The 17,321-nt window shown below is 36.6% G+C and overlaps 1 protein-coding gene across 1 annotated transcript in view; it reads right to left on the reverse strand.

Moving 5' to 3' along the window:
- LUZP2 (leucine zipper protein 2) overlaps window positions 1-17,321 on the reverse strand; it is a 483,423-nt gene that overhangs the window by 260,492 nt on the left and 205,610 nt on the right. Inside the window, exon 2 of the mRNA XM_065936761.1 lies at window positions 1,778-1,895. Within this exon, the coding sequence (XP_065792833.1) occupies window positions 1,778-1,895 (118 nt within the window). The remainder of the gene's footprint in view (window positions 1-1,777; window positions 1,896-17,321) is intronic.

Here is a 17,321-nt window from a genome sequence, read left to right on the forward strand (position 1 = left end):
GATGAACAAGACTTACAAAGATCATATCTTTATGAAGCCCTATTGGAAAGAAAAATATGCACAATGAGCAATATTTACTCATTTATTAGATGTATGCCTTTGGGAAATTTCTTTGATTTTTTGTGAATTTTTCTTTAATCTTGTGAAGATATTGTTAAGGAGATTTAATAAGAAAAAATTTAAAAATTCACCTTGTACAGGGACTGGCACAAAATAAAACACAGTAAAAATTTCAATTACATTTATGGATTGACTTGTTATTCTTTTAAAAAGGTAATTCCACACAAAATTACACATTTCTTTCAAATAATTTCCTAGAATGTAATTAGATGTCTTAACAGGCTACAGGTCCAGAGAGACTGAGAGACCTGTAAATATTGTAAGGATTGACCACTTGTGGCATTTCTTTCACTACATGCTTAGAAAATTCTCAGTGCCAGATGTTCTATTCCTCTAAGATGGTGCAAGTGTCAAATATTCTTTGTTGTCTTGTAAAACTTTTGAATTTCCACTTAATGAAAAGGTACAGTTCTGGCATCAGCTTCCTACGGCAATCAATTCACAATACAATATAAGTACATCCCTAATGCTCCGTGCATACTCCCAGCATAGGACTGTCATTCCCGCACTCTTACCATCATGCTACCTGTCACTGTGTCCTATTCGAGTCTAAGTGATTTTCCTATTTTCATGTTCTCAAGACATAATACAGCTTCTGGAACATGAGCTTGGGTGTTGGCTTCAAAATAGCAGATCTATCTCCTAACTGTCCTCGTGCTCTTAGCTTCCGAGCCCTTTTCTAATTCTGTTTTCTTACCTATAATATGAGACTAATAATAATCATAGCATAATTATCATGTGAAAATTAATTTTAAAACATGAAGAAAGAGTACCTAACACAAGAGACCACATTCAATAAACTGCAACTGCAGTGGTTACTGACACCATCCTCACTGTCACAGGACTAGAAAGCTAAGAACAATGGTGATTACACAAGGTTCAGAAACGTGCTTCCGGGCAATAACTAACAGACTAGCTTTGAGTCAGACTGCTTGTATTTAAATTCTGGCTTCCTTTGTGACATTCAAGCATGATTCCTCATGTATAACAAGACAAATCACATTTATGATGCCTATTCTCATTGGTATATTATGAGAATTAAATTCTATAAGACATGCAAAGCTTTTGGTGTATACTGTATATTCAATAACTATAATGTTAAAGGAAAATATTAAAATATATTCTCAGATAGTTCAGAAACTTTTCAAGTATAGGTATCATGTTTGGTTTTTGCTTGAGATTTCACTGAACGTTAATACATTTTCACAGATGACACTTTCCTTTGTGAGGATTTACCTGCTGTAGTAATGAGGTTTATCAAAGAATTTTCAGAACTATCTTTTGTGGAATTTAAAGTTCTCCTCTAGAGATCATTTATATATTCATTTAACTCTTGGCCATAATTGCTTTTCATCATTTTGTAATATAAAAAACACAGGGGTCAAGTTGATCTTAGAAGCTGTGAGAAACTGATGGCTTTACCAAGCACACAAATTTCTCATTCCTAACTTTGCAAACCCCAGATTCTTAGACTGCATTTCAAATGACATTTCTTTTCAAAGCTCATATAATAATAAATAATAACTCCCATGTTCAAGCCCAAGGATATCTTCAAAACTGGTAAAAAAAATTGTGGCAGTCTTCATGTATCAATCCACTGAGACAAACTAGGTGATTCCCTACACTTGGCTGCTGAAAAAATTAGTTTTCATCTCACCTGAAGGTTGGTTTTAATTCCATCAAGTTCTCTTGATGTCTTTGTCAGCTGACGGAGGATGGTGCTTCGCTCCTTAAAGACTTGTTTCAGCTGCTTTTCTAGCTCTTCATAGTCCTGTCTAACACAGAAAGAAAAGGCATGAAGGCCTCCCAAATTCTTCACTTGGCTCTAGCCACTTTGACCATGATCACAAACCCTTGCATTTTAAGCAAAGTCTACATGAATTGAAACCTTAATTATTAGGATGTTTTGTTTTTATTAGTTCATCTAAAAAGGGAAAATTAAAAAAAAAAAACAGTTTAAAAACAAGATTTTGCATTGATGACTATCCAGGCTAGTGTCCAGAATAACACTGCACATCTTTTGCATCTATAACATAATTTATCAGATACCACTTGTAAATACAGATATTTTCCATGACATCACCACACTTTTTTCTCAGGTCCTTCAAGCTTTACAGCAAGACATCTGATTGGAACCAAAGTAGCTCGGAGATTTAGATAGATTCTGACACTGCGGGGCAAACTTGGGTAGAACCAGGACAGAATGAAGGGGGTTTTCTTCACCCTTGGTTTGTAGGAAATGGAAATCCACTGAAAAGTCACCCCTTTCCAAATCTCTACTACTACTAAAGAAGTATCGGACAAAGCAAAAATGCCTCTAAAAATCAGTCAGTCACTACAGTAATTACAGTGAAGTTTGAACAGGCTTGTTAACTATTATCATGAAAGAAAGCCTTATCTATCATACATACATATACATGTGTAATTTTTTTCCTGTTTTTTTCATATGGACTTTGCAAGATAACAAGGTAGGTACTTAGTTCTAATTTTGCCAATATAAAAGACTGAGCTCAGAAAAATTCACTATGCTAAGATCCTATGCAAGGAATGAATGAACAAGTAGGGTGTGTATTTGTGTGTGTATCTGTATATGTCATAGCAAGTATGTATGTGCATGGAAAAAATGTAGACAAGGAAACAGTTGTCAGTGCAGCCTAGGAACGACACCTGATAGGGAAAGGTTAAAAAATGATTCACTGGCACACAGAGGTGGTTAGAGATTAGAGTCATGAATCCAGGGAAGACTTCCTGGTAAAAGTAATACAAGATATATGCACTTTGACCTAGATGTCCATCAACAGATGAATGGATAAAGAAGTTGTGATACATCTATACAATGGAATATTACTCAGCCACAAAAAGGAAAGCATCTGAGTCTGTTCTAAGGAGGTGGATGAACCTAGGGCCTATTATACAGAGTGAAAAAAGTCAGAAAGGTAAATATAAATATTGTATAGTAACACACATATATGAAATCTAGAAAGATGACACTGATCAATCTATTTGCGTGGTAGCAATGGAGAAAAAGACACAGAGAACAGACCTATGGACACAGAGGGAGGAGAGAAGGGAGAGGGTGAGATGTATGGAGAGAGTAATACACTTACAATACCATATGTAAAATAGATAGCCAATGGGAATTTTCTGTAAGACTCGGGAACTCAAACAGGGGCTCTGTAACAATCCAGAGGGGTGGGATGGGGAGGGAGATGGGAGGGAGGGGACATGGGTGCACCCATGGCTGATTCTAGCTGCTGTTTGACAGAAACAACAACATTCTGTAAGGCAATTATCCTTCAATTAAAAAATAACTTAAAATGAGCTTTGAAAGATAAGTTGAATTTAGCTCTATGAAAAGGAGATGCATGTATAAATACTAATAAAAATGAAAATATGTGTATAAGTGTCAGAAGGTTTGGAGGAGGAAATAGTGGGTAAGACATCTGCTTCTGAAATGAGGATGTGGAGGGTATGAGCAAAAGAATGCAAGTCTCTTAACATGGTTAGGAGGATGAGCATTGTTTTGAAGACAAGGAGAAGCAACTGGAGAGTTTTAAGCAGGGACTGACATGTCAGCTTTATGTTTTGGAAAGACTTCTCTGGCTATAAACTGGGAAATGCACTGGAGGAAGGAAAAATTTGGAGAAAAGTGGGCAGTAGAAGAAGTTACCATTGCAATAATCCAGGGGAAAGACTGTTCACCTAATTTAGATTCAAAGCACTAGAGACAGAGAAGCTTGGATTGATTTCAGCAAAACATACAAAATTGAATCTATGATATATAATTATAATTTTTGTATTCTGTGTGTGTGTTACAAGGAAAGAGTGGGAAGGAGCTAGTCATTAATGTTGCCAAGCCTCTGGTTTAGGCAACAGTTAAATGCAGCCCTTCACTGAAAGAGTCCACTGTAGAAACAATTTTTTAGTGAATACTAGGTTGACATGTTCTGTATTCAGCTTGTAGGAAAATGGCTCAAATTCTCTCTTTAGTTTCTTTGTCTGTAAAAGGCAGTGCTACATGACCTCATGAGATTGTTATGTGTTACATGGAGCAACTTATATAATGGAGGTAATTCATTTTTAAAAATATAAAATTTTTATGACTGAGGAATTTGATGAATTTACCACCTTTCTGCAGAATTATGAAGGAAATGGGTCTACCAGTGAGCTTAGTCATAACTAACAAATGAATACCATCTATAATAATTTTCTATTACAATTCTTTGCCTTTTCTCATTTTTTTAAACACAAGTTTCTAGCACTCTTCACTTTCTTCTTATTCAAATGAAATTGGAATGCTCCACTGTAAGAACCTCAATATTTCTCCCTGGCTTTGAGATTTTCACTGATGAATCAGCCAGTAATAAGACAGCGATTAATGTCCCAGGTTTCCTTTCAATCTCATTAGCAAAGTCAAATAATGAATAGCAAGGCACACAGTCATCTACTTCTAATTATACAACTTTACTTCATGACCTGATTTATCTTACCGAATATTTGTGACAACAGACACATCTCCAAAATTATTTTAAGTGACCATAATCAATCACAGTGTTACATCCCAAATATTGACAATATATTATATGCAAGATGGTCTTCTGTATGCTCACTTTTCTAATCTTCAGAACTTTATGAGAAAAGCACTAGTATTAAAAAGTTCTAGTACTAACTCCATTTTACAGTTGAAGAAACTGAGTCACAGGAACAATAACTTCCAGTAACATATTAAGGAAGCGTATCAGTCTCCAGTATCCAATGTCTTTGCCATTGCACTGTAGGAACATACTGATTGCCTACAATTTTGCTAGAAGTTCACTGTGCCTGTCACAGATCTCATTGTGTGCTATTTATGCCATCACTGTTGCATATATAAGTTTTCAGTATTTGGATTTATTTGCCATTAAATAAAATTATAAATAGCATTCCTTTATTATTACCTTTAATCATCTTTTTGTTGAAGTATAATTGCTTTATAATGTTCTGTAATCAGCTATGTGTACACATTTATCTTCTCCCTCTTGGACCTCCCTCCCACCCGCTCCCCCATCCCAGACCGCTAGGTCATCACAGAGCATGAAGCTCAATTCCCTGAGCTATACAGCAGCTTTCCACTAGCTAGCTATTTTACACATATGTGTTAAATCGCTTCAGTCATGTAGGACTCTATGTGACCCTATGTAGGCCGCCAGGTTCCTTGGTATGGAGATTCTCTAGGCAAGAATACTGGATTGGGTTACCATACCCTTCGCCAGGGGATCCTCCCAACCCAGGGATCGAACCCGAGTCTCCTGCATCTCCTGCACTGCAGGCAGATTCTTTACTGCTGAACCACTGGGGAAGCCCATCTATTTGACACGGATAATGTCTATATGGAAATCCTAATCTCCCAATTCATACCACCCTCATCTTCCCTCCCTGGGTCTGAGTCTCTCCTGAATGTGTGCTTGCGTTCTCAGCTGCTTCAGTCATATCTGACTCTTTGCAACCCTACGGACTGCAGCGCACCTCCAGGCTCCTCTGTCCATGGGATTCCATTCCTGCTTGCCAAATAGTTCCATTTGTACCATTTTCTTGGATTCCACATATATTTGTTAATATATGACATCTGCTTTTCTCTTTCTGAATTACTTCACTCTGTTTGATGGAATCTAGGTCAGTCCATATCATTCAAATGACCCAATTTCAACCCTTTTTATCCACTGTATATATGTACCACATTTTCTTTATCCATTCATCTGCCAATGGGCATTTAGATTGCCTCCATGTCCTGGCTATTGTAAATAGTGCTGCAATGAACACTGGGGTGCATGTGTCTTTTTGAACTATGGTTTAATTCCATTCTCATATTTGGCCTTCAAATAACTTCATGAGAAAAAGAGAACCAATTTTAATTCCTTTATTTTCTGGCAAATATAATAAGAACCATGAGGATATCATTTATCAGAAAAATAAAGCCAAAAGTGTTAATAATACAACTCTAGATTCAGTCTTTCAACACATTATAAAAGACAAAACCAGTGACTCTGTAGAAGTAAATTACCATGACAGAAGCATTTGGTACAATCTTAACAGATTTTCTAACATTTATAAGTAAGTGCATGTTTATCTTCCAATACATGGTTTCTCCCAAGACAAAATGCAAAAAATACTAATGTTCATGCAGTCATGTTTTGCAACTGACTTGTCTTGGAGCTCTTTCCATGTCTACACATATTAAAATCTGTTATTCCCATATGGTAATATATTTTACCGCTGGATATTTAAAGTGTTTTCAATTTTTCTTTCTCTCTTGAAAAGTAATGAAGTCCATATACATGGATAAAAATATTTTTCCTAAAATATATGTTCCCAGAAGTTGAAATATTTCACTTCAAAGTTGACATGTTAACTTTGATGGGTACTAGTAAATTGCCTTCCTGTAAACTAGGCTTTGGCTTCCAGGTAGCTCAGGTGTTCAGAATCCACCTGCCAATGATCCCTGGGCTGGGAAGATCCCCTGGAGTAGGAAATGGCAACCCACTCCAATATTCTTGCCTGGGAAATCCCATGGACTGAGAAGCCTGGCTGGGCTCCAGTGCATGGGGGTCACAAAAAGTAAGACACGACTTAGTGACTAAACGACGACAAAACTAGCCTTGTCTGCACTTCTCTTATCAGTGCATTCTGATAGTCTTTCTCGACATGTTCACCTGAAGTGGAAATTGCCCTCACTTCCTTTATATATTTGTTGATATTATGAGTGAACATTGATATCATCTTTCTGATATGATTTCCAATCACTTTCTCCCTGGTGGCTCAGATGGTAAAGTGTCTGCCTACAATGTGGGAGACCTGGGTTTGATCCCTGGGTCGGGAAAATCCTCTGGAGAAGGAAATGGCAACCCACTTCAGTACTCTCGCCTGGAAAATCCCGTGGGCGGAGGAGCCTGGTAGTCTACAATCCATGGGGTCACAAAGAATCAGACACGACTAAGTGACTAAACTTTCACTTTTTCAATCCCAGCCTTATAAAAAATGATTATAATGGGTTGGTGAAAAAGTGCATTCAGGTTTTCCCCTAACATTATATGGAAACCAGAACAAACTTTTTGGCCAGCCCAACATTTTCATTACTTTAATCAGTACTTTAATGGATGCTTATATTTCTTCCTTTATACTATCTGTTTAGGCCTTTTGAAAATGTGAAAGTCGCTCAGTTGTGTCAACTCTTTGCAACTATACAGTCCATGGGACTCTCCAGGCCAGAATACTAAAGTGGATAGCCATTCCTTACTCCAAGGGATCTTTCCAACCCTGTGTTAGAACCCAGGTCTCCTGTATTGCAGGCCAATTCTTTACCAACTGAGCCACCAGGAGATATTTTGGGTTAGTGACTGTATGAATTTTCTGGAGCTGCCATTAACAAGGTACCACAGGATGGGTGGCTCAGACAACAGGCATCTTGGTCTCACAATTCTAGACCCTAGAAATCTAAAATCAGGTTGTTGGTCGACTTCTTATGAGGGCTATGGGGGGAGGATCTGTTCTAGGGCTCTCTCCATGGCTTGAAGATGGCTGTCTTCCTCTTATGATTCTTCACATTGTCTTCTGTGTGTGACTTCATGTCCAAATTTTCCCGTTTTAGAAGGACATCAGCCAATCTGATTCAGAGCCCACTCAAATGACCTCATTTTAACTTGATATCTTCTGTAAATATCCATCTCTAGATGATGTTACGTATGAGGGGTTAGGTACTTTCACATATGAATAATGAGTGAACACAGTTCAACCCATAACAGTTATCTATTGATTTGCAGACTATCTGTGTACTGTTTGGTTTTCAATTGTTATCAAATGGAAAATATTTTTGAAATCTGTTACTGATATGTTATTATCCCTACAATTTTTTAAAATAACTATTTAAAATATATATTATTTAGAATATATTTGTATTTTCTACACAAATAATCCAATAACTGCAAAAAAAAAAAAAGATGATAGTTTCTCTTTTTGTTTTCAATTCTTAAGTCTTTTACTAAGTTTTTTATCTTACTTTGCTATCAGAACCAAGAATGTACTGTACAATGTTCAATAGAATTGGTGACATAAATATTATTTTCTTTTTCCAGATTGTAGAAATACTATAGACATTCTCTTCTTATTCTAGATTGCAAGGGAAAAACCTTTCATTATCACAAATATGATATTTACTACAGGCTTTTTTAGTCACTATTTTTTTGTGTACGATTAGTAATATTTCTGTCTTAAATTAGTACAGTGACATGTAAAAATCGTCTGGTTTGATGTATCCGTTGTGGGGAGGTGTCTACAGATTGAATGTTTTAATATGCTTTTAACTATTCAGATATCCTAACTGTGCCTGTGTAAACAGTAATAAAACATATTATTTTTAGGAAATTGTTCATTTTATTGTCATTGATTTAGTTCATGATTCTGGGGGTTAGCAATTTTGTCTGAGTGCCACTGGGCAGTTCTCTTCTTGACTGAGTTACTCTTGTCTTTGATGAGTTCCTGGCTCTGCCCTGTGACTGATATGATATCATTTTGTCAATGAAGACAGCAGGCCCATCCATATGTTACTCTTCCTTCAGCCTGGCTCATATTTCAGTTGGTTAGAGTTTTAAGAGAATTAACAGAAGTAAAGGATATTTTTCCAGATTTAATCTTGAAATTGAAAGATGCTACATCTGCCATAATGTACTGGTCACAAAGCAAGTCACAATTTCAATCCAGATTCAAGAGATAAAGAAATATACTTTCGATAGGAAAGGTTTAAAAGTCATTCTGCAGATTAGCATGTATATAAGGAGAAAAATGATTATGGTCACATTTGCAACGGATCTGGTACATAACCCCATGCTGAGTTAAGTTCCTGTAATTTATTTCTCAGGGATTTGTCCTTTGAGTACTTGCCACCTTGGGCATTGGTGGTTTTCCAATGTAGTTAAAGGAATTTTTTGTCATTTTTTTTTCCAGTTTTTCCATTAGTTCCAAAATTGTTTGACAATGAACTTGTCTAATTTCACTAAAGATGGGCGTTTGGGGGCCATTATTTAACAAATTATTATTTTTTAACCTCTCAAGGGTAATCAACTGATCAACTGAATCCCACTCCTTCATCAACTCTGAATATTTGAACACTTATACTTGCAACTACCCAATCTCACAGTCCTAGTTTAATTCTTCATTACTTAAATTATTTACAGCATTATATTAATTGATTTCTTATTTGCTTCTCCAAGCCAATTAAAGCACTGCTTTCAAATCAGACTTTCTAAACTTACAAAGTTTTATTTGGATCAACTTATAGTTCAAAATATCAATGCTTCCCTAGGTTATATCAAGGTCAATGTCAAGGTTGCCTGTCTTCTGGTTTGAAACTATCTTCACAGTCCTTCGGTTTCCTTTGCTCAGGTTTTCTTTGCTCATCTTTATCATCGTACGTGTCTTGTATTTTGCTAACTAACAACTAAAAAGAATTTAAGACATTTAAATGTGTTTTTCTTCATTTGCATTTGTATGAATAAACTGAAATCAAAATAAATCCCCCTAGTAATCATATATTAAATTCTTCCTAAGGGCCATGACACTCAAAAAACCTCATACTCTAGACTTAGCACTTTTGATTTCACAAATGAACATAACACAAATACAATACAAAACCTCTATATACATCAAGTTAGTGTCTTCTCTTTATTTCTCTTCAGAGTCTTATATTAACAGTATAATTTTAGATGTATGATTTATATATATATTATTTATGTATATTTATATATATGTCTCACCACAAAATTGAAATTTTTGATTGCATGAATACTGTCTTGTACTACTACTGCCTAGCATAATACTTTCTACTGACAGTGTTAAATTGTACTTGAGCCCTGTTCTCCTGAAAACTATCAGTAGTTAAGAAATTGACCCCAAACTTCTGTGTTCAATGGGTTGTCATTTCCTTCTCCAGGGGATCTTCCCTAGCCAGGGATTAATCCTGTGTCTCCAACATTGGTAGGTGAATGCCTTACCACTGAGCCACCAAAGGAGTCCTTGGGACTAAGGCATTAGGAGAGATCAACTTCAGGTTCATCAACCATGGAAAATTTTAAGGAAGAAAATATAATTTTGTTAGGGGTTGAATGACACATGGGATTATTAAATGCAGTAGAGGGAAAAGATATTCTAGCAGAGAGAACAATATAAGTGATGACCATGCAAATGGAGAAGTGCTGAGTGCATATAAACTGTAACTCAGCAAGTAATATAGTCTAAATTGCATACAGGGTACTTATTGGGCTATTGGGTAAAGCCAGAAAAAGTTGGTAAGATTCAAGTTATCAAAATTCTTAAATGCCATGCTCAGGAGTTCTGTATGCTTTCTATAGGAAATTTACTGCTCTGTGAATCACCAAGGAAGGTCTATTTAGGAATACAGATAGTCAGATTTCCAACTCAAAAATATATCAAAAAAAGAAGTATTTAAATTATCCTCCCCCCCAGTTGTCAGAGCTATTCCAAGATGTAGACTTTTATTTATTCACAGGCAAGAAGACTGAATAAGAGTGACGTTAACTAGGCTTGGCCAGAATATTAAGCTGGCGACCACAGGGGATTATATTCTGGGAAACATTTGCAATGCTTTCTCTCAGAAAATTGAAGACAGCTATAGAATTCCTCTGAATCTAGGCTCAAAGGCCACAGATTATTTTGCTAAGAGGCATCTGTGTTATCTGAGGCCATTCGTTTCCTATTCTTTGTATCAGTCTTTACATTCAATGTGACCACAAAGATATCTGCATAGTGATTTTCTTTCAAGGTCTGCCAATGCAAACTAAGAGAACAACCCAAAGTCCACTAGAGATCTGTGGCAGAATTCATTCTGGGTCCCTATGTAGAGAAGTCTAGAAAAGTATCTTTTAGGAAAGGAGGGTCTCTCATATAAATGTGGTCAAAGATGGAAGTACTGCAAGCCTTTTATGAAGATTTCTTGAAACTAAAATACCCAACTCTTCTCCTACTAATCTTACACCTGGGGATCTATTCATCTAGCACTTAAGAGCATAAGGTGGAGGTGATGGAATTCCAGTTGAGCTATTTCAAATCCTAAAAGATGGTGCTGTGGAAGTGCTGCATTCAACATGCCAGCAAATCTGGAAAACTCAACAGTGGCCGCAGGACTGGAAAAAGTCAGTATTCATTTGAATCAACTGCACTCATTTCACATGCTAGCAAAGTAATGCTCAAAATTCTCCAAGTCAGGCTTCAATAGTACATGAACCATGAACTTCCAGATGTTCAAGGTGGATTTAGAAAAGGCAGAGGAACAGGAGATCAAATTGCCAACATCCATTGAATCATTGAAAATGCAAGAGAGTTCAAGAAAAACATCTACTTTTGCTTTATTGACTACGACAAAGCCTTTGACTGTTTGGATCACAACAAACTGTGGTAAATTCTTCAAGAGATGGAAATACCAGACCACCTGACCTGCCTCCTGAGAAATCTGTATGCAGGTCAAGAAGCAACAATTAGAACTAGACATGGAACAACAGACTGGTTCCAAATCGGGAAAGGAGTATGTCAAGGCTGCATACTGTCACCCTGATTATTCAAGTCATATGCAGAGTACATCATACAAAATTCCAGGCTGGATGAAGCACAAGCTGGAATCAAGATTGCCGGGATAAATATCAATAATATCAGATACACAGATGACACCACCCTTATGGCAGAAAGTGAAGAGAACTAAAGAACCTCTTGATGAAAGTAAAAGTGGACAGTGAAAAAGTTGGCTTAAAACTCAACATTCAGAAAACTAAGATCATGGCATCTGGTCCCATCACTCATGGCAAATAGATGGGGAAACAGTGGAAATAGTGACAGACTTTATTTTTTTGGGCTCCTAAATCACTGTAGATGGTGACTGCAGCCATGAAATTAAAAGATGCTTGCTCCTTGGAAGAAAAGCTATGACCAACCTAGACAGCATATTAAAAAGCAGAGACATTACTTTATCAACAAAGGTCCATCTAGTCAAAGCCATGGTTTTTCCAATAGTCATGTATGGATATGAGAATTGTATGGATATAAGGAAAGCTGAGTGCTGAAGAATTGATGTTTTTGAACCATGGTATTGGAGAAGACTCTTGAGAGTCCCTTGGACTGCAAGGAGATCCAACCAGTCCATTCTAAAGGAGATCAGTCCTGAATATTCATTGGAAGCACTGATGTTGAAGCTGAAACTCCAATACTTTGGTCACCTGATGCGAAGAACTGAATCATTGGAAAAGACCCTGATGCTGGGAAAGATTGAAGGCAAGAGGAGAAGGGGACAACAGAGGATGATATTGTTGGATGACATCACCGAAGTGATGGATATGAGTTTGAGTAGGCTCTGGGAGTTGGTGATGGACAGGGACGCCTGGAGTGCTGTAGTCCATGGGGTCTCAAAGAGTCAGACATGACTGAGTGACTGAACTGAACTGAACTAAGAGCATAAATTTAAAGCAGCATTAATTGGAGACCTCTCCTGGTGGTCTAGTGGTTAAGAATCCACTTTCCTATGCAGGGAACTCGGGTTTTCAGGTTTGGTTCCTGGTCTGGGAACTAAGATCCCATATGCCATGGGGCATCTGAGCCCACACTTCACAACTAGAGAAAGCCCATGTGCCACAATAAAGAATCTGCATGTTTCAATGAAGACCTGTTGCAGCCACAAAAAATAAATAAAATTTAATTTAAAAGAAAATTAAAAAATAAGCAGTACTATTCACAGATAAATATCTGGAAATAAGAAAACTGAATAAACTATACACATACACACACACACACACACACACACGCACACACACGCACACACGCACACACGCACACACACACTGGCAAAGACCCCTGACCAAACTTCAGTTAGATTCCTCAAGACCTCTTCTCTACTAAGCCCCAAGTTTGGCATCCATCCTCATCAGATCTGCATCACCCAGATTTGACAAGAATAGATTCTGTAGTGAGAATCTTGCTAAATCAGCTGCATCAGAACTCACTGCCCTCAGTATCTCATCATCTGATATCAAATCAAGTTCCTTATCCTCCACCAGTGCTCAGGTGATATCTGACAACTTTGGCCTGCTTTCAGCAAGACTCCTGTCAAGTTAGGTTAGCCATAACTCTCCCTTACCCCTGATGCTTCTTCCTGGTAATTTTCCCTCTACTTATTCCTATCCTGCTCCTTAGCCATAAATCCCTATTGTCTAGGCTGTAATGAGGACTGAGAGCTGTTCTATACTGAGATCTTTTCCCCCAGATGCAACAGTCTCTGAATAAAATTTGTTTTTCTCTCCTAATTGCTGTCCAGCATGGGTTTTCTTTGACAACATGATGTTATTTTAAGATTAAATGATATACCACTTAAAGCTATGCTGGATGACTTGCAAGGGCTTCCATGAAATACTTCTGAGTAATAAAAGAATGATTAGTATAATGCATATGTATATTTATATATAACAGTAACCATGATGAATAATGCCCAGTGAAAGTACAAATATGTTTGTGTCTATGCGTGCATGCATGGAAACATATTAGTTTAAGGTTAGACATTTGAAAAAGAATGAGTTAACAGAGGCAGAGGAGGGTTTAGAGGGAATTTAGGAGATCAAAGACATGAAAACAGGAAAAAGAAAAAATAGACTGTGTTACTTTTATATAAAATTACGTGTATACACATACGTGTATAACAAACTCAAATTAAAGGTTTTAATTAAGAAATTTCAAAAATCATTGAGTCTTTCTAAATAAACACATTAAAGAAGACATATGACTTTGATATCTCCATTCCCATACAACTGTTCCTCACAGCTAGGCAGGCCCTGTAGAGATCTTTTGATATGTATTAATTTTTATGTTTTCTTAAAATTAATTTTCCTTATTAGAGGAAAACTGCTTTACAATGTTGTTTTGGTATCTGCCATACAGCTGTGATAGTCAGCCATAATTATACATATATCCCCTCCCTCCTGAGCCTTCTCAGAAAAGAAATCCTTATTAGAGCAATACTTTACAGATTTAAAATACAGGAGACACAAGAAAAGGTATAAAAAGTAGAAAAGAAAAAAAAAAAGTAGAAAAGTGTCACTGTCATGATGCATGTTTTAGCATATTCATTAAATATGAAATTTGAAAATAAAAATTTGAGTTCCAAATTTTGTCACTTAACCAGCTAGTCAGACATCAAGAGAGTCATTGTAACTCTGGGTCTCAATTTCCACATCTGACATAAATAGATTAAATTAATGTCACAGGCTGAGGAAAATTTATGAAAATACTATCAGTTTTGTCATATAAGGGCAAGGGGAAATTTAAAATGAGAGACTTATTCTTCCCTGTTGAAAAGAAGAATAAAGCCCTTCTTCTGAGTATTTACTTTAGAAAACTCAAGTTATTTCTGTCTCTTTGCAATACATGTAAATTGTCACTGACAGTAAATAATCCAGTAGCCAGCTTTAAGACCCAACATATCCTTCTCAATTGCCCTGGGAACTATTTCTTTGAAATAGAACCACTGAGAAAGATAGCATCTGTATCTCCCAGTTTCTGGGAGAGAGTAGGAGTCAGACTTCAGCAGGTACTTCCTTTCAAGATATAAAACTACTTCCTGTCATAGAGATGCACTAAATTTATTCTTCTTTTGGATGAAGCCAATTAGCTAAAGCAGCTGAATATCCCAACTACCAAATGACTTTGGGATGTGCAGTGTGTGACCAAGAGTACTACCGAGCCCTCTTACTTGAGAACTATTTATTTTTCATATTCAGAAAATGTAATAGGTTGTATCTGTTCAGCTGTGTATCGATAAAAAGGATGAGGGTTCCTTCTCTCTTTGCAAACTTTTAGCAGTTTTTCTCTGATGCACATCACATTCTGGTTTAGTGTTTACTGAATAATAAAAATAGTTTTCTTTCTCTTCTATCTTTGTGGAGATGTATTCTGGCTTGGGAAGACATTTAATTATATTTTCCCTGAAGTAGTCACTTAATCTCTCTAAAACAGGAGAGAGATAAGGAGAGAGAGAATCCAATAGTGCTAATAATCACAACTGTCATTTGTTTAGCACACGCCTTGAAGGAAGTGTGAGATGAAAGGCACTGTCTCAGGATGTAAGCATTATGCCACACTGGATGTGATTTCTTAGAAGAATCCACCTCCTCCCTCCCCAGTGACAACACAGTCCTAAATACAAGACATTGAGTGCATCAGATGTTCCACCAAAGAAATAGCAATGTATTTCTACATTTCTATTGGGTTAATTGAGACAAGCATACTATTTGTATGGAACATTCATGAAACTTTAAGGATAACTTGGCCTTACATCCTAATTTAGAATTTGAATTATCTTCACTGTGATAGGTCACAAGGAATATTTCTTAAACTTCTGTGGGTTAGTTTGTCAGCCTCTTTGATACTGGTACAGAAATACGAAGACTCTCCTAGAAAAATTTCTACACACTTGCAGACTGACAGCACGGTACATAAAGATTTCACAAGGCACCAGGAAATGAACACTCTGACACCAACATAGCCTTTGGTTTATAAACCATAGTTTCCTTATACAGAACCCCTCCTCTCAAACTAGAGAGTCATTTAGGATCTTCAGTTAACTTTGTTTTTCAACATCAAAACCAGATATAAGGTGACTATTGGAATCAGTGGCAACTTAAGTGGAAGAGGGGCAAAAAGTTTACAAAATATTTTCCTAATGGTAAGTTAAGAAAAAAAAACAAAAAGTACTCATCTCTGCAGAGTTTAGAATTCTGTGATGGGCAGGAGAGTTTATGCAAGGAGAAAAAATATTGGTCCCATTTTGCCCTTGATTGTTTAAATGGTCACACAGAGGAAAGTTTTCCCTTTTGATGCTCCCACTCTAATGAATGTAGGTAATGACCATAGTGAAAGAAGTTAGCAACTACAGTATCTAACTAGCCATATATATATATATATATATATATATATATATATTCACACACATCACTAGATGTTTAGGCATGGTTGGAACTCTAGCCTGTTCTTGAGAACAATGGAGCTCTTTTATTTGGTCCTGCCTCCTCTCAATAAATATTAGGAGGACTACTTCATTCAAGCTAACTGAATACAATTACTGTGATATCTTTTTGTTGTTGTTGTTGTTACCAGTTTTGAGCTATGTCTGAAAATCAGAAACATCTAAAACATAGTTATTGTTTTTACTTTCATGGAATTCTTAGTCTGAGATGCATAGTTGCAATAATATGTGATACATTTATGCTAGACACATTCATTATGTTCAGTAGTAGTGAGAGGTTGGGTTGTATTCTTAACAGATAATTCAAGCAGTAGAAATCCTTTGTGATTAAGAAAATCCATACCAGAAAGGATGGCTACTTTAAAAGTAGCAGAAATTTTCAGAAGGGTTTTCTATAACATTGGCATTGAAGGTGAGACTATTAATCACAGAGAAAAATAGCCCTGCCAATACTTGATCAATGTGTTAGGTTTTTATTAACTTCATGGTATCTATACAGAAACTTCACTAGGCTTAGAGGAATCCATGGCTTTGTATTCTGTATGATGCAAGAAATGAATCTTCTGCTTGGTGTCTCTGACTGATAGGAATTATATTGATTTTGCAAGCCTCATATACTAAGTGGTTTCAGATCCTGCCATTCTGTTAAGTTGTATATAGTCAGAGAGAGACTCTAAAGCAAGGAGGAAAAAAGCTATAAGGCCTGCAGGGTATCTCTGATTGTGCAGAGGGAAAACTCCAAAGGCATCTCAAGAATAATAAAATCACTACCTTTCATTTATATTAGCTTTATTCCTTTCAAGACTTCACAGTGATGCAGAAATTCCACCCTGCTGCTTCTTACTTTCACTCTAGAAGACAGTGGCAAAGGCCTGTTAAAATGTTAAATGGGTCAATCCCAGTAAATAATAATCATAATTAACTTGGAGGCAAAAGAAAACCTTCTCCTCAGAGGAGTGAATTTCTCTTATGACTTCCTGGGTAGGACTGAATCCTGGCTCATGTTTACTTAAACTTGCTCTGTTCTGAGGATCTGATAAAGCAGCAAAGGAGAGAGGTGAAAACTAGTGCAAGTGTTTAATCCATGAGCTTCTCTCCATATAATCACTGCTGGTGAACAGGAAAGGTCACCCAGCTAAACTCCCCCATAATTCCT

This window comes from Muntiacus reevesi, chromosome 5 (assembly GCF_963930625.1).
Source record: "Muntiacus reevesi chromosome 5, mMunRee1.1, whole genome shotgun sequence".
Lineage (NCBI taxonomy): Eukaryota > Metazoa > Chordata > Mammalia > Artiodactyla > Cervidae > Muntiacus > Muntiacus reevesi.